Source organism: Macaca thibetana, chromosome 20 (assembly GCF_024542745.1).
Source record: "Macaca thibetana thibetana isolate TM-01 chromosome 20, ASM2454274v1, whole genome shotgun sequence".
NCBI classification, from domain to species: Eukaryota; Metazoa; Chordata; class Mammalia; order Primates; family Cercopithecidae; genus Macaca; species Macaca thibetana.
In genome coordinates, this window is record NC_065597.1 from 15,796,581 (window position 1) to 15,814,973 (window position 18,393).

Here is an 18,393-nt window from a genome sequence, read left to right on the forward strand (position 1 = left end):
TCTTCTACCTAAGAGTATTTAACAGTTTTTTTTCTTTTGTTTTGTTTTTTTTTTTTTTGAGATGGAGTTTCACTCTTGTTGCCTAGGCTGGAGTGCAATGGCACGATCTTGGCTCACCGCCTCCCAGGTTCAAGCAAGTCTCCTGCCTCAGCCTCCCGAGTTGCTGGGATTACAGGCATGTGCCACTATGCCCGTCTAATTTTGTATTTTTAGTAGAGACAGTTCTCCATGTTGGTCAGGCTGGTGTCAAAGTCCCGGCCTCGGATGATCCACCCGCCTCAGTCTCTCAAAGTGCTGGGATTAAAGGCGTGAGCCACTGCACCCGGCCATATTTCACATTCTTACAGAACTAACTGAATATGGAGAGTTACTTTACCAGACCCTGTTTATACCATGTATATTTTTTTATTGTCTGTGAATGTGTAATAGTATATCACCTTTGGACTGATCATTGCCCTCATAGATCACGTTTATTTTTAGAGTTAAAAGTATAAAACTGGGCTGGGAACAGGGGCTCACATCTGTAATCTCAACATTTTGGGAGGCCGAGGCAGGTGGATCACTCGAGGCCAGGAGTTTGAGACCAGCCCGGCCAACGTAGTGAAACCCAGTGAAACATAGTGAAAAAAATATATATTGTTTTAAAAATTAGCTAGGTATGGTGGTACACCCCTGTAATCTCAGCTACTCAGGAGGCTGAGGCAGGAGAATGGCTTGAACCTGGGTGGCGGAGACACTGTCTCAAAACAAACAAACAAAAGTATAAAACTGAAGCAGTGGGTACTTAATTAATGGTTTACCCTCAAGACTTTTGCTTTCTAGAAAGATTTTTTTTTTCTGAGACGGAGTCTTGCTCTGTTGCCCATGCTGGAGTGCAGTGGCGCAGTCTCAGCTCACTGCAAGCTCCGCCTCCCAGTTTCATGCCATTCTCCTTCCTCAGCCTCCCGAGTAGCTGGGACTACAGGCGCCTGCCACCACGTCTAGCTAAGTTTTTGTATTTTTAGCAGAGATGGGGTTTCACTGTGTTAGCTAGGATGGTCTCAATTTGACCTCGTGATCCACTCGCCTCAGCCTCCCAAAGTGCTAGGATTACAGGCGTGAGTCACTGTGCCCGGCCTTTTTTTTTTTTTTTTTTTAAGACGAAGTCTCCCTCTGTCACCCAGGCCGGAGTGCAGTGGCATGATCTTGGCTCACTGCAGTCTCCACCTCCTGTGTTCAAGCGATTCTGCTGCCTCAGCCTCCAGAGTAGCTGGGATTACAGGCACGTGTGCCACCACGCCCGGTTAATTCTCTTGTATTTTTAATAGAGACGGGGTTTCACTATGTTGGCCAGGCTGGTCTTGAACTCCTGACCTCAGGTGATCCCGCCCGCCTCAGCCTCCCAGAGTGCTGGGATTACAGGCATGAGCCACTGCACCCGGCTAGAAAGATCTTTAAATCTTAAATACGCTCTTTGTATACTTGTTGGATGTGAGAGGTGATTGTAATTGTGTTCCCTTTTAAATAAATTTGTGATAACAGTTCTATAAGAGTGAGGGGAAAATAGTTCTCTCAACCTAGCAATTCCAGTAGAATGGTGATTCTAAAAGTTGAAAGCACCTCAGAGGACAGTGTCATCTGCAGTCCTGGCTGCTAGGAAGGTTTTTCCAGCAGTTTACTGATATGTTAAGCAGTGGAGCAAGACATTCTTGAGAAGAAGGAAACACTAGGCAATTCAGCAGTGGCTCATAATAGCTAAACAGTCCATCTAGATTGTTGCTATAAGCCTTTGCTTTGCTTAATATCCAGGCCTTTTAAGTGCCCGTTGGTCAGGTTTAAGAGAATGATATCTACTGAAATTGTAACTTAGCAGTTTATCTTCTTAGGGTGGAGTATATCATGTAGACAGGAGATAGATCCTTTGAGGTAAATGATGACCAACAGCATGTATATTTTGTTGTTGTTTTAATCTTTATTTTATTTCATTTTAATTTTTTTAGAGACGCAGTTTCACTCTGTTGCCCAGGCTGGTCTTGAACCCCTGGCCTCAAGTGATCCTCTTGCCTTGGCCTCCTGAAGTGCTGGGATTGCAGGCATGTGGTTTTTTTTTTGTTATTTTTGTTCTGTTTTTTTTTTTTTTTTTTTTGAGATAGAGTCTTGCACTGTCACCCAGGCTGGATTGCAGTGGCGTGATCTAGGCTCACTGTAACCTCCACCTCCCAGGTTCAAGTGATTTCCGTGCCTCAGCCTCCCAAGTATTTGGGATTACAGGCACCTGCCACCATGCCCAGCTAATTTTTGTGTATTTTTAGTAGAGACGGGGTTTCACTATGTTGATCAGGCTGGTCTCGAACTCCTGACCTCGTAATCTGCCTGTCTTGGCCTCCCAAAGTGCTGGGATTGCAGGCATGAGCCACTGTGCCCAGCCACATGTATGTTTTGATAATATAAAGTTCCTTACAGAATTTATAATCTAGGGTAAATATTTATGTGCTAAAAATGACTGTTAAAAATCATCACAGGGCCAGGCGTGATGGCTCATGCTTGTAATCCCAGCACTTTGGGAGGCCAGGGTGGGTGGATCACGAGGTCAGGAGATTTTTTTTTTTTTTTTTTGAGACGGAGTCTCGCTGTGTCTCCCAGGCTGGAGTGCAGTGGTGTGATCTCGGCTCACTGCAAGCTCCGCCTCCCAGGTTCACGCCATTCTCCGGCCTCAGCCTCCCAAGTAGCTGAGACTACAGGCGCCCGCCACCATGCCCGGCTAGTTTTTTGTATTTTTAGTAGAGACGGGGTTTCACCATGTTAGCCAGGATAGGAGGTCAGGAGATTGAGACCATCCTGGCTAGTACGGTGAAACCCCGTCTCCACTAAAAAAACAAAAACTTAGCCAGGTGTGGTGGTGGGCGCCTGTAGTCCCAGCTACTCGGGAGGCTGAGGCAGGAGAATGGTGTGAACCCAGGAGGCAGAGCTTGCTGTGAGCCAAGATTGCGCCACTGCACTTCAGCCTGAGCGACAGAACAAGACTCCATCTCAAAAAAAAAAAAAAATTTCTCACAGAAGAAAAATCAGGCCTGGTGTGGTGGCTCGTGCTTGTAATCCCAGCACTTTGGGAGGCTGAAGCAGGAAGATTGCTTGAGTCCAGAAGTTCAAGACCAGCCTGGGCAACATAGCAAGACCCCATTTTTTTGTATTAAAAAAATACAAAAAATTAGCTGGGTGTGGTGGCATGTGCCTGTAGTCCCAGCTACTCTGGAGGCTAAGGCTTTAGTATCACTTAAGATCAGGAGTTCGAAGCTGCAGTGGGCTATGATCACGCCACTGTAGTCCAGGCTGGGTGACAGAGGGAGACCTCATCTCAAAACAAACAAACAAAACTTCCTGGGGTCTTCCTTTACTTTTCTAAGATTTAGAAGGTCAGTGGACCATTATTTGACCTTAGAAAGTTTTTCTTTTCTTTTCTTTTTTTTTTTTTTTTTTTTTTTTGAGACGGAGTCTTGCTCTGTCGCCCAGGCTGGAGTGCAGTGGAGCCATCTCAGCTCACTACAAGCCTCGCCTCCCTGGTTCACGCCATTCTCCTGCATCAGCCTCCTGAGTAGCTGGGACTACAGGCGCCTGCTACCACGCCCGGCTGATTTTTTTTGTATTTTTAGTAGAGACAGGGTTTCACCGTGTTAGCCAGGATGACGTCGATCTCCTGACCTCGTGATCTGCCTGCCTCAGCTTCCCAAAGTGCTGGGATTACAGGTGTCAGCCGCCGTGCCCAGCAACCTTGGAAAGTTTTCTGAAGAAGACTTTTTTGTTGATTATGTGGAACAGTGTCTGCTTATTCTTTCTTCTCCACTGAGTACAGAATGCAGAGCTTCGTATAAATATTGCTGTACTATATGGAATACTGTTTTCAGATGGTCCAGTTAATCTTTCCAAAATATTAAAAAATGAGGAATATTTAAAATTTAGCAGTATTTACCTGCTAAATATTTAACTATTAGCAATATTTGAGTAGTGGTTAAAATTATTTAGTAGTACAAATACGATAGTGCCTATGTTTACGCAGTGAGCACTTGAATGCCCTTTCATTCAGAGATGTTCAGCTTCGAGAAAATGCATTTGATGAGAAAACTAGTTCTCACTTGTAGCAGGGGTTTATCCTACTTCTCTAAAGTTAGAATCAGTAATCCTCATGGTTTTGAATAGCAATGCCTGAATCCCCAAGATCTGCAAAACAGTCAGTTTTCCTGAGTTCGTCTGCATTTAAACAATAAAGCCATTCTTACTCTGGTTTTTCTTTCTTCCCACATAGAAATACCTGCTAACTTTTCATTCCTCCGTCTCCGCCATCTTTAGAAATGTATTACCTTCAAATATTTAATCTTAGTAATTATAAAAATAATATTTGCTGTATTTATAGGTATTTCTATTTTCCAGTGAGGAATACTACTAAAAGTATTTTATTTACTCCCATTCACTTTGCAGCTGCTGCAAATATGTAGGGTTCTCCATAGAAATGGGGATGTTTTCCCCCCCAAGTTTGTTCAGCTTCTTGCCAGAGCTAATTGGATTAAAGTACAGATTGGGAATAAATTTCTGTGATGTCAACTGAGTTCTGCAAACACTCCTGTGTCACCCAGGTGTTGACATGCTAGAAGTGGAGAAGAGGAAGAAAAATAAATAAATAAAACCCATTGTCATAGATGTGGTATTAGAAGTGTACTCAAGGTGAAGAAGTTCTTAATTCTGTCTAGGTAATTCGTTAATTCTATCTAGTAAAAATGTCTGGTAGTCATTAATTCCGTCTAGGGAGAATGAGGATAGGAGATATGGAAGGCTCCATAGAGAAGGTGATGCCTGAGTAGGATTTTGAAGAACAACTTGTCATATGGATGAGGTGCAAGATGAAGAAGGATATTTCAGACAAGCCACAGAATTGTGGTGTACTTGGTGTGTCTGGAGAGCTGCAAGTAGTTGGATGTGATTGAAACATGGAGTAAAGGGCAGTAGTAGGGAATGAAGCTGGAGAGGTGCAGCTGTGGAAGTGTCAGTGGAAATTTCTTTTTTATCAAAAAGAACAGACATAGCCCATCATAAAAATAGAGCAGGCAAATGTTGATCTTTAGAAACTTGTTATATTACCTGTAGAAATTGTTTTTGCTTTGAGATAACTTTGCAATATATGAATTTCACATACTTAAATTATCAAATGCGACATTAATTTGTTTTGTTTTAAACAGTGCAAGAATAGAAAGTATATTTGTGCAGTATTGTGCCGACATTGCGCTTGGCTTATTTGGGATGTAAAGCAAAGGGTTAGGACCCTGGAGAAACACACATTTTCATAAGGAGACATGTACAAAAATGTTTATTGCTTAATTGTTTCTAGCAGTGAAAAATTGGAAGCAAACTAAATGCTGTCAGCAGGAGAGTGGATAAAGTTTGGTGTATTTGTATAAGGGAATATTATTCAAATGAATGAACTGGGTATATTAACACAGTTGTATCTCTAAAGCAATATTGAACTAAATAAAATTACAGGGTGAAGCATAAATATTGTTAAGGATTAGATGAAGTTTAAATTAGATAAGACAGTACTATGTATGGTTTATAGATAAAAGTTTTTTTTTTTTTTTTTTTTTTTTGAGATGGAGTCTCACTGTCACCCACACTGGAGTGCAGTGGCACAATCTCGGCTCACTGCAACCTCCTGGGTTCAAGTGATTCTCCTACCTCAGCCTCCCAAGTAGCTGGGATTACAGGCACGTGCCACCACACTCAGCTAATGGCTAATTTTTTTTCTTTTTTTTTTTTTTTCTTTCATTTTTAGTAGAGACAGGGCTTCACCATGTTGGCCAAGCTGGTCTTGAATTCCTGACCTTAAATGATTCACTCACCTGGGCCTCCTAAAGTGCTGGGATTACACGTGTGAACCACCTTGCCCAGCCTAACATTTCTCTTTTTTGAGATGGATGGAGTCTTGTTCTGTCACCCAGGCTGGAGTACCGTGGCACTATCTTGGCCCACTGAAACCTCTGCCTTCCAGGTTCAAGCAGTCTTCCCACCTCAGCCTCCCAGGTAGCTAGGATTACAGACGTGTGTCACCACGGCTGGCTAATTTTTTTGTATTTTTTAGTAGAGATAGGGTTTCACCATGTTGGCCAGGCTGGTCTCGAATTCCTGACCTCAAGTGATCCACCCGCCTTGGCCTCCCAAAGTGCTGGGATTACAGATATAAGCCACTGTGCCCAGGCAAAATACTAAAATTTCTATTTTTGAGAGACAAGGTCTCGCTGTGTCACCCAGATAGGATTGCAGTGGCACAATCACAGCTCACTGCAACCTCAACCTCCCAGGCTTAATCTGTCCTCCACCTCAGCCTCCCAAGTAGCTGGGACTACAGGCATGTGCCACCATGCCTGGCTAATATAAAAAAAAATTTGTAGAGATGGGATGTCGCTATCTTACCCAGGCTAGTCTTGAACTCCTGGCCTCAAGCAGTCCTCTCATCTTGTCCTCCCAAAGTGCTGGGTTTACAGGCCTGAGCCACTGCAACCCACTGTTTTGTTATTCTTGACACGTTTTGAAAAACACAAGAGAGGGTCAAAGAAGATGATGGATGGAAACACAGCAGTAAAGAAAATTAAGTTATCTGAGTTAATAATGAATGAGCATGACAGCTGTAAAGTGCGCCAAAAAGGAGGGGATACATGAACAGAGTGTTGGGGAATATAAAGTAGAGAGAGGTGGGGTGAGGACTGAAATGTCTAATTCAGTCAGATGTTCTAGCTAACGATTTCTTTCTCTTGATATTTTTTAGAGAAATATGAAACGCAATGGGAGCAGAAATTGTTTGAATAGGAGAAGTAGGTTTGGTTCTCGAGAAAGAGACTGGCTAAGAGAAGATGTAAAGAGAGGCTGTGTTTACCTTTATGGAGCAGACAGTACCACTGCCACTACAACCACCACCACCTCCTCTTCCTCTTCCTCCTCCTCCTCTTCCTCTGACTTACATCTCGTCCTTTGCACTGTAGAGACACCAGCATCAGAAATATGTGCTGGAGAGGGAAGAGAAAGTCTTTATTTACAGCTTCATGGAGACCTGGTCAGGTGAGGTCTCAGTTTTATCACTGTAATTCTACTGTAATATAAACAGTGTTTCTGCTTGCAACTGGACTTTAGGATTTTAATTCTGCCAGAACTAGTGTTGATTACAGACTCACTGGGCATCAAGATTTGTCCTTGGAAGGCTGACTTTATGAATCTTGAATTTAAAAACTACTGACCAAGGAAAATTTGAGAGTTCTTTGATTTGGAATACACCATAGGTCAGATATCTAAATTTAAAAATAAGTATTTTAAAAGTTAAATTTCTTTGGCTGGGCACGGTGGCTCATGCCTGTAATCCCAGCACTTGGGGAGGCTGAGGTGAGTGTATCACTTGAGGTCAGGAGTTCGAGACCAGCCTGGTCAACATGGCGAAACCCTGCCACTACTAAAAATATAAAAATTAGTCAGGCATGGTGGTGCACACCTGTAATCCCAGCTAGTCAGGAGGCTGAGACATGAGAATCTCTTGAACCTGGGAGACCGAGGTTGTGTTGAGCCGAGATTGTGCCACTGCACTCCAGCCTGGGTGACAGAGCAAGACTCTGTCTCAAAAAAAAAAACAAAAAAACAAAACAGTTGTTTTTTTTGAAAAGTGTAAATAGAATGAAATTTTAAAAAGGATATAGAGTGAGATGTACTTTTCTGTCCCCCATTCCCCAACTACCCAGGCCTGTTTTTGAAGATAGTTATTACCAGCTTCTCACGCATTCTAGGAGTATTCTGTTTAATTATAAGCGTATATGTGCCCATGCATGAGTATGTCTCTCTACATGTATTATAAATTTTAAAACTCTGGTGCTGTGTGCAACACATTATTGACTTAGTATCTTTTAGATATCTTTCCATGTTAATATTTGTATAGTTGTCATTTATTTAATGGCTGCAATAGTGTTCAATTTTGAGTCTACTATAATTTTAGCCAATCTTCTATTAATGGACATTCAGGTTGTTACCAGTTCTTTGCTACTACAAGAAGTGCTGCAATGAGTATCCATGTACCTGTGGTATCTCTCATATGTGAGAGTCTGTATGATAAACTCCTGGAAGTGGAACAGCTGGGTCAAAGGATATGCACATTTTTAATTTTCATAGTTACTGTTAAATTCCTCTTCATAGAGGTTATATTTCCATCAGAAATATAAAAGTATATCTGTTTCCCCCTTACTTTCACAAAAACATGTTAGTATTAAATTTTATATATAAATAGAGACATACACATGCATGAGCTCAGACTTGCTCGTAAATAGAAATGATTGTTAACAGTTTTAAAATTAGAGAATCATAAAGTCAGCATTCCGGGCCAAGTGACTTAGATTTCTGCAAATGTGATAGGAATTTTGTTGTTTTGTTATTTTAATTTTCATTTATCTTAATGAGCATATTTTCATGGGTTTAAAAGCCATTTGTGTCTTGAAAAATTTTTATATAAATGTGAAGGAACTATTTTTATAACAGTCTTATACTATGCATGTGAACTCTTTGATTCAGCTTTTTAAAGAAAATCACTGTTAGTTCTTTGAATTATATGTCAAATAAGAGCTCTTTAAATGCCTGACCTTGATTTTTCTCTCCTCCCCATTTCCTGTCATTAAAAAAATGTCTTGAAACAGAATTCAAAGCTGTGGATTTAATACTGTTGAAAGTGAAAAGGAAGCTCCCACTTACACCTTAGAAGTGTGGTAATAATAGTAACACCTTTAGCTGAGCTAAAATTTGATGTCATTTTTAAAGTCTAAACTGAGATCTACTATGTGTTCTTTTTAGGATTTGGACTAATTCCTGAAAAAGTAGATTAGCATTTGAATGTTTTCCTTGTTCACCAGTTAACTACATTTGCTAAATCCATTTGTAAAACGAAAGGATCAGACTGGGTGATCCTTAGGCTTTTCTAAATCTTAACACTGACTCTGATCTAATTTTATCAGGTGGAAAGCCTTGACCTAGATTATATCTGGTAGTGATTATATTGTTTTATATCCTGTCTACTTAGTGGATCGTCTTAATTTCTTTCTTTTTTTTTTTTTTTTTGGAGACGAAGTTTCACTCTTGTGGCCCAGGCTGGAGTGCAGTGGTGTGATCTCGGCTCACTGCAACCTCTACCTCCCAGATTCAAGTGATTCTCCTGCCTCAGCCTCCCAAGTTGCTGGGATTACAGGCATGAACCGCCATACTTGGCTAATTTTTTGTATTTTTAGTAGAGATGGGATTTCTCCATGTTGGGCAGCCTGGTCTCGAACTCCTGACCTCAGGTGATCTACCCGCCTCGGCCTCCCAAAGTGCTGGGATTACAGGCGTGAGCCACTGTGCCCGACCGGATCATCTTAATTTCATGGTGTCATTAGAAATTCTTTAGACACCAGTTTTAATAGTTACAGAATATTCCTCTGTATGGATACACTATAAGTTGAGACATAATATGCAATAATGGTTTAGAGGTTGGATTCTGGAATCAGAGTGTGTGGGTTCAAATCCTGGCTTCGACAGTTACTATACAGGTTATATATAATGCTCTGTGCTTCAGTGTAGTAATCTGTAAAATGGAAGATGGTAATATTTACATTATTGAGTTATGAGGATTAAATTAATTATACGTGATATGAAGATTAAATGAATTAATACTTGTAGTGCTGCTTAAACTGTCCACCTGTGGGGCTTGTTCACATACAGATTCTGTTTCAGTAGGTTTAGGTGGGGCCTGAGAATGTACATTTCAATTAAGCTCCTAAGAGATGTGCTGTACTTCAAATAGCAAGGAAGTAAAGTACTTCGATTAATGTCTGGCACCTAACAAGTGCTCAATAAATATTACCTATTTCAGTTGTTTGAAATCATGCAACTCTTGGAAGTGGTGTTGCTTTGACTAAACTATTGCCCATAAATTGTCACCCTGCTGATTTCCCTAGGCTAGGTCCTGGAAATGGGATTACTGGGATTAAAATTACCCCACATTTTCTCTGAGTTATTCATTAATACTTTTTTTTTTTTCCAACCGTGAGTTATCACTCAAATATAACTCAAGATTATTACTAATTTATAGAATTTTAGCGCTTGAAGAAACCTTAGAGACCATCTGCTGGTGAAACTAAATCTACCCTACAATCGTCCCACCTTGCCATTTGGAAATATGTGTGGGAACAGGGTTTTTGGGTTGTCATAACTGCTGGGAGGAATTACAGAATTTAGGTGGCAAGGGCCAGAGAGGCTTATTGAAATGTGTGTGTGCCAGGTGCAGTGGCTCAAGTCTGTAATCCTAGCACTTAGGGAGGCCGAGGCAGGAGGATCGGTTGGGCTCAGGAGTTCTAGACCAGCCTGGGCAACATGGTGAAACCCTGTTGCTACCAAAAATATTAATACAAAAAATGAGCCAGGCATGGTGATGCACACTTGTGGTTCCAGTGCACGCAGTACTTGGGAGGCTGAGGTAGGAGAATCGCTTGAGCCTGGGAGGCGGAGGTTGCAGTGAGCCAAGATTGCATCACTGCATTCCAGCCTGGGCGACAGAGAGATCCTGTCTCAGAAAAAAAAAGAAAAAGAAAAATGTGTATCGGACAACACTGTACAGCCAAGGATTTTCCTGCCCCAAAAGTCAGAAACTTCCCCATTAGGAAACACTGAGGCCATTTCCCTTTGTTTAATAAATGTGAAAATAGACTCAGAGGGTTCAGGTTGAAAGCACATTCCTGCAGCTGGCTGGTGATAAATTGGTCTTGTCTCTCAATATGCTGCTGCTTACAATTAAAATATTTGGCTTGACTTTTCTATTGAACTGTTTTGAGTGATAAAAATGACTCACTAGTGAAGCTTAGTGTAATCATTGCCTCCTGTCTGAGAAGTTGTTAAGATCATTTGTGATAACATGGATTGCCCTTTGGCTGATGGTCATATACTTTTATTCTTAGTCATCAAAATAACCAAGTTTTTCTTTTTTTAATTTTTATTTTTTCATTTATCAGATGAGAAGAGAAACTAAGATTTCTGAATAGTCAGTAGCTATCTTTTAAAATTATTTTAGAACCAATAGGGTGTGTATAACAGAAAATAGCGCCCTTGGGATTTGGGATGCTGAGTTCTGATTCCCGTTTGCTGAGTCACTAAAATTTTGTTTGCCATATTTTGAAATTATAAAGGTGGAATGAAAAATTCTGTTTTAGGATATGTACTGAACTGATTACCACTGAATGGGGAAAAGGAGTTTTTTTCCCTACATATTTTTGTACTATTTAAAAATTTTTAAAGAGTACTTTATATGTTACAAAATTGGAATATAGGTAAATAATTTATTTTGAAACATTTTTTATACATTTTAAAACTTCCAAAATCAGCATATATATTAGAGTTGATGGTAGGTTACAGTTTAATTGCCAGAATTTTTTAAAATTTATTTTTCTTTTTTAAAAAATATAGAGATTGAATCATGCTATGTTGTCCAGGCTGGAGTACTATGGCTATTCACAGGCCCTATCATAACACTCAACAGCCTTGAACTCCTGGGCTCAAGTGATTCTCCTGTCTCAGTCTCCTGAGTAGCTGGGACTACAGGGTCACGCTACTGCACCTGGCTAGATTTTTCTCTTTTTTTTGTTTTTTGAGATGGAGTCTCACTCTGTTGTCCAAGCTGGAGTGTAGTGACACAATCTCAGCTCACTGCAACCTCTGCCTCCTGGGTTCAAGTGATTCTCCTGCCTCAGCCTGCCGAGTAGCTGGGACTACAGGCACGCACCATCACGCCCAGCTAATTTTTGTATTTTTAGTAGAGATGGGGTTTCACCGTGTTGGCCAGGATGGTCTTGATCTCTTTGTCAAGCGTGTCTGTGTGAAGAGACCACCAAACAGGCTTTGTGTGAGCAATAAAGCTTTCTAATCACCTGGGTGCAGGTGGGCTGAGTCCAAAAAAGGAGTCAGCAAAGGGAGATAGGGGTGGGGCAGTTTTATAGGATTTGGGTGGGTAGTGGAAAATTACAGTCAAAGGGGGTTTTTCTCTTGTGGGCAGGGGTGGGGTTTACAAGATGCTCAGTGAGGGAGCTTCAGAGAATTCACAAGGTAATGTTAAGGCAGGAGCCGGCATTTTCACTTATTTTGTGGTTCTTCAGTTGCCTCAGGCCATCTGGATGTATATGGGCAGGCTTGGACTCAGAGGCCTGACATTCTGGTCTTCTTATATTAATAAGAAACACAAAACAAAATAGTGGTGGGGTATTGGGGTGGCAGAAATTTTTGGGGGTGGTATTGTAGCAGGATGAGCCGTGGACAAAACCCCTCAGACACTGAGGTAGTGAAGGGAATGGCTTTAATCAGCTGGGTGCATTGGCAGGCTAACGTCTTAAAATCCGAGCTCATCAGATGCTCAACTTCTGTCCCTTTTAAGGGCTCATAACTGGAAGGGGGTCCCTGTGAGAGGGTCATGATCGATTGAGCAAGCCAGGGAGTATGTGACAGGGGCTGCAAGCACTGGTAGTCAGAGTGAAACAGAACAGAATGGGAGGTTTCACGGTGTCTTTACATACAATGTCTAGAATCTGTAGATAACATGAGTTGCTAGGTCAGGGATGGAATTTTAACTACCAGGCTTAGGTCAGGCAGGCCCAGGCCTGGTTTCCAGTCTGGTTCCTAGGCGCCGGGCTACCTGCCTTTAGTTTTGCTTCTCTTTCCTTTTCTGAGTATAAAACAACATAAAACAATATGAGAGGGGCTCTCTCTTCCCTCAGTATGGAGAGAGAATGGGTGATGTTTCTCAGGGCTGCTTTGAGCGGGATTGGGGCGGCGTGGACACCTTAAAGAAAGGCTTTGACCTCGGTGACCTCGGGATTCGCCCACCGCTGCCTCCCAAAGTGCTGGTATTACAGGTGTGAGCCACTGTGCCCTGCTGATTTTTCTTTCTTAATGGTTATTCTGACACCAGCTGGCTTGCTGTAATACAGTTCTGACACTGACTGCCAGAGTTAGTGCAGACTTCACAAGTTAAAGGGCAGGGTCCCCAACAAGACTGCCCTTCAGACTCCAGCTGCACTTCTGACCAACTGTCTACAAAGAAGAACTTGGCAGAATTCAGGAAGGTGCTATACTTACAATTACAGTTTTAGCTTGATGCAAATCAGCACCAGCCAACTGAAGAGACACATAGGGTGAGGTCTAGAAGAGTCCCAAATATGGAACTTTGTGCCCTCTCCCAGTGTAATCAAGGCCTGTCACCCTCCTACCATATTGAGCAGTTCATCAACTAGAAAGCTCCACTGAGCTTCAGTACAATATTTTTATTCGGGATTCTTTATGAATGCATGATTGGTTGAATCTTTGACCTCATGATTCAACTCAATCTCCAGCCCCCTGTGCTTCCTCACCCAGGTCAGGGTGGCTCAGAGCCCCAACCCTCTAATCACACGGTGGTTGGTCTTTTCTGGTGACCAGCCCCTGTCCTGAGTCTTCTCATCTCTTAGCATAAATTGAGGGGTGATCCAAGGGGCTCATGAATAACAAAGACACTCCTGTTATTTAGGAAATGCTAAGGATTACAGTCTTCTACCAGGCACCAGGGACAAAGACCAGCTGTATTCTTTATTATTCAGCAGTGGTGCGTAAAAAATATTGTATCTTAAATCATGATATATGGGACTTATTGAAATAATGGTAATTTTAAAACGTAACTCTTTTAGGTTTCTTGGTGTGAATAAGTTAACACATAAAGTGGTTTGAGCTCTCTTCTGTTTAAATTATTTTAACTATATATAAAATAATTTGGTTTGCCTAAAAAGAACCTAGGTTTTATGAAACCGACACAGGTTCCTACCCTGATATCATTATGTACTAGTTGTGTGACTCTGAATCTTATTTTTCTTATTTGCAAAATATACATAGTTTTGTAATAAACACTTTCAGCAAAACTAATATACATAGTTTTGTACTAATTAAACACTTTCAGTTTTGTACTAATTAAACACTTTCAGGTATGAAATAAACATTCATCGAAATATCCCTATTGTTTCTATTTGTATTATCTATATTATTGATTTTAACATTTGCAGATTTTACCTTTATAGGTAAAGGATTATAGGCAGTCAAGGATTGAGTTTTAATCTGAATTTGATGTAGAACATAGTACTGTTCTTTGTTAGGGTCTTTGATTCGATGTGTTTGATTTTAAAAGTGTAGGGTTTGGCGCCCCCCACTATTAACTAAAACTCTTGTGAAATGATACTTGGAATGAAATTTACTCTTCTCTTCTTACATATATCTTAACTACAGGGACTGCTTAGAATAAATAATACAGAATGATACTACCCTTGGCTAAGAGGTATAATCTGCTGTTAACAGCATTGCTGTGTCCATTGGCTGGTTTGGAGAGAAATTACCATATGCACCTATATTCAAATTTACATGTACTGTAGTAGCTCTTACAAGCATTTGAAGCAAACCAGAGCTGTTACTCCAAAACTATTGTCTCCTTAAAGCAGTAGTAGAAGTAATTCAGTTGCTGAATAGAACTTTTTGTTGCCAGCATTACTTTCTCTCACACCTGTTTTGCAGTATATAATTTCCCTTTGATTGGTGAGAGATTTAACAAATAGCTAATTACCAGACTCTTAAACTTTTGGAACTTTGAAACACAAAATTGAACTGTAAGCACATTATAGCATTTCCCTCCCCAATACTGTCTACTTTTTTCAGCAGATGAGTTTAATGAGTAAATGGAATTAGTCCTTCATTTTACTTGTTTTTGTACTTCTTGAAATACTACTCGTTTACTTAGAAGAAAGAAAATACTTTCTTAGGGTAGATATGTATAAGGAGGTCCGGGTGCGGTGGCTCATGCCTGTAATCCCAGCACTTTGAGAGGCCAAGGCAGGCAGATCACGAGGTCAGGGGTTCGAGACCAGCCTGGCCAATATGATGAAACCCTGTCCCTACTAAAAATACAAAAATTAGCCAGACATGGTGGCGTGGGCCTGTAGTCCCAGCTACTTGGGAAGCTGAGGCAGAAGAATTGCTTGAACCCGGGAGGCGGAGGTTGCAGTGAGCCAAGATTGCACCACTGCACTCCAGCCTGGGCAACAGAGTGAGACTCCAGCTCACAAAAAAGAAAAAGAAAAAAAAAAAAAAAAGACATGTATAAGGAGGGTTTCCAAAATCTACAGAGCCTTTTTAGGTCAGGACATTTGGTCGTCTGAAATATGTCAGAATTAGGATGCTTCCATTTCTCTCAGTTTTCTAAAGAGAAATAGAAAAATAGAGCACACGAGATTTAGCCTGAAAGTGTAATTATTTGTTGGGCCTGAATATGTGATCATTATATGGAATGATAGTGTTTAAATACATTGAACTGTAGGGGTCAGGTAGAATTTGTATTATATTAGGAAGGTATCTTAAGATACTTCATAGACCCTTGATTTCTGAGATGCTCTAAAGATCATCTGGCCCAGTTTGATTCTCACAGGTGTTTCTTCTAAAATATCTGTGACAGATGGCTCTCCAGGTCTCTCTGAGCAGTTTTGAGAGGCAGTTCGTTTCATGGTTGATCATCTCTAATCGTTAAAATTCTTCCTCATATGTAGCTTAAATCTACGAATGCACCTTCTCATTGTTCCGAGTCCCATTCTTTGGAGCAGTACAGAGTAAGTCCAATCCGCCTCAACATTTGAAGATCTGTCTCTTTATATCCTTACTCTCCTTGTCTTCAAGTTAATCCTCCCATCAGTTTATTCATATTGTATGGTTAGTTGACCTGTCTCCAGGATGCAGTTTATGAAAAGTCCTCCTTAAAACATATCTTTCTCAGAAGAAGCCCGTCATTGTGCTGGGAAAATGCCTAACGTTGTCATAGACAATGAATTTTGTAAATTTTGGTTTTTGTTTGGCTAGGGATTAATTGTAATTGATGTCTACATAATCTGAAAAGTTTATTTCCCATTTCTCTTTCATTCAGTCTTTATTGGTCATTACAGGCTTTTGGTCTTTGATCATTCCCCATGTAGCAGTTCATTCTGAGTTTATTTGATAGTTTCTGGAAGCTAAAATACTGAACTGAGCAGTCAGGAGAGGCCAGGTGGTGGTTTTATTTTTGTCTTTTTTGTACATCAGTATGATTTCTGTTCCTAAATTATCGTTTTGTTACAGTTGTTTATGTTCAGCTTTGTAGTTGTTCAGCTTGTTGCCAACAGCATTTTCTAATTCTTCAGCTACAAAATGCAGACATTGTTCATATCTTTTTGTCTTGATGGGAAATGCATCATGTTTCTTGTAGTTATTAATAATATAATTCTTAAGTTTTCTTTTCATTTTTTTTTTTTTTGAGATGGAATCTCACTCTGTTGCCTACGCTGGAGTGCAGTGGTGCGATCTCGACTCACTGCAAGCTCTGCCTCCTGGGTTCACGTCATTCTCCTGCCTCAGCCTCCCGAGTAGCTGGGACTACAGGCGCCCGTCACCACACCCGGCTAGTTTTTTGTATTTTTGGTAGAGATGGGTTTTCTTTTTTTTTTGTTTTTTTGAGACAGAGTCTCTGTCTGTTGCCCAGGCTGAAGTGCAGTGGCGCAATCTCCGCTCACTGCAAGCTCCGCCTCCCGGGTTCATGCCATTCTCCTGCCTCAGCCTCCAGTGTGGCTGGGACTACAGGCACCCGCCACCACACCCGGCTAATTTTTTTTTTGTATTTTTAGTAGAGGCAGGGTTTCACCATGTTAGCCAGGATGGTCTCGATCTCCTGACCTCGTGATCCACCCGTCTCAGCCTCCCAAAGTGCTGGAATTATAGATGTGAGCCACTGCGCCCAGCCAGAGATGGGTTTTCACCGTGTTAACCAGGATGGTCTTGATCTCCTGACCTCGTGATCCTCCCACCTCAGCCTCCCAAAGTGCTGGGATTACAGGCGTGAGCCACCGCGCCCAGCTATTCTTAAGTTTTCTAAACAGAGTTCTTTAAATGTTCTTTTAGACCTTTTGAACACATACGGACTTTCCTATGCTTGCTTTTGGTGGTTGTTTGAGATGGGAGAAATATTCTATTTTTATTCTAACTAAAATTGTTAGTCTTAAAAGTTTTTAGAATAATAATTGTCAACATCTTATTGAACACTTGCTACATATGAGATCTTTTGCTAAGCACTTTTCATACTATATAGTATCTTGTTGTAAGTATATAAATAAATTTAAACATCTTATAAGTTAGGTATTGTTATTCCCATGATAATGATGAGGATTTAAAACAGTGAGAGTGAATAACTTGTACTGGGGCATGCAGTTGGTAAGTGGCAGGACTAAGACTTGAACCCAGGCAGTTGACTGTTGGAGCCCATATATTTAGCCACTGTATTTATAACTGGTTTCTGGTAAAAGCATTATAAAAGAGCTGTCTTGCTATTATGACTGTTATAGCCCCTTGTATCAAAATACACGTTGATCACTTTTAAAAAAAAAATTTAATATTTTTCAGTATTTTAAGTCTGTAATTTAAAATACAGTGTTACCAGAGGCCACAAGTGATTGCAGGACATTCTGGTTTTACCTTAGCTTTCAATTAGGACCATGTAGTAGAATGATTTTTAGGGAGTTATTTTAAGGCGAATAAATAAATGGAAATTCTCAATTTTAATTTCTAATTTGGTAAATATCAGTAGATATAACACATGTAAACAGAAACTCTTTGTGATCCCCAAAGTATAAAGGGGTCCTGACACCAAAAACTTACACTTGTTTAGATTAGTTGTATCATAGAATATTAAAGAAAATCTTGACCTAGGAATAAAAATCAAGACCAGATTTTGTATATTGAGTTACTACTTAGCCATGAAAAGGAATGAAGTCATGTCTTTGCAGCAACATGGATGGACCTGGGAGTCATTATCTTCAGTGAAATAACTCAGAAACAGAAAGTCAAATACTACCTGTTCTCTCTTACAAGTGGAAGCTAAATAATAGAGTGTGGGGTAATAGGCATTGGAAAAGCAGAAGGGTGTGAGGGTGGGGTGGGGATGAAGGATGAGAAATTACTTAATGAATACAATATACATGATTCGGGTGAGGATTACAGTAAAAGCCCAGACTTCACTACTAAGCAGTATATTCACATAATAGAATAGCATTTGTACCTCTGAAATTTATACAAATAAAAATAAAAATATTAAAAAATTAAATGAACCATTTTTATTACTTACCAAATATATGTATTTTTTTGAATTGTGTAATCAGGAGACTGGAACCTACTGAACGACCTCTTCAGATCGTTTATGATTACTTATCCAGGCTGGGATTTGATGATCTTGTGCGCATACAGGAGGAGGCTACAAATCCTGACCTCGGCTGTATGATTCGATTTTATGGTGGTAAG

General features: G+C 40.5%; 2 protein-coding genes across 4 annotated transcripts in view; one reads left to right on the plus strand and one right to left on the minus strand.

Annotated features, from left to right (window-relative positions):
• IST1 (IST1 factor associated with ESCRT-III) overlaps positions 1 to 18,393 on the minus strand; it is a 413,363-nt gene that overhangs the window by 219,594 nt on the left and 175,376 nt on the right. The gene's annotated exons all lie outside the window — the stretch shown is intronic.
• PHLPP2 (PH domain and leucine rich repeat protein phosphatase 2) overlaps positions 1 to 18,393 on the plus strand; it is a 77,065-nt gene that overhangs the window by 3,019 nt on the left and 55,653 nt on the right. For all 3 annotated transcript variants that reach the window (XM_050772656.1, XM_050772658.1, XM_050772657.1), the window contains exons 2-3: positions 6,788 to 7,077; positions 18,255 to 18,388. In XM_050772656.1, coding sequence (XP_050628613.1) covers positions 6,788 to 7,077; positions 18,255 to 18,388 — 424 coding nt within the window. The remainder of the gene's footprint in view (positions 1 to 6,787; positions 7,078 to 18,254; positions 18,389 to 18,393) is intronic.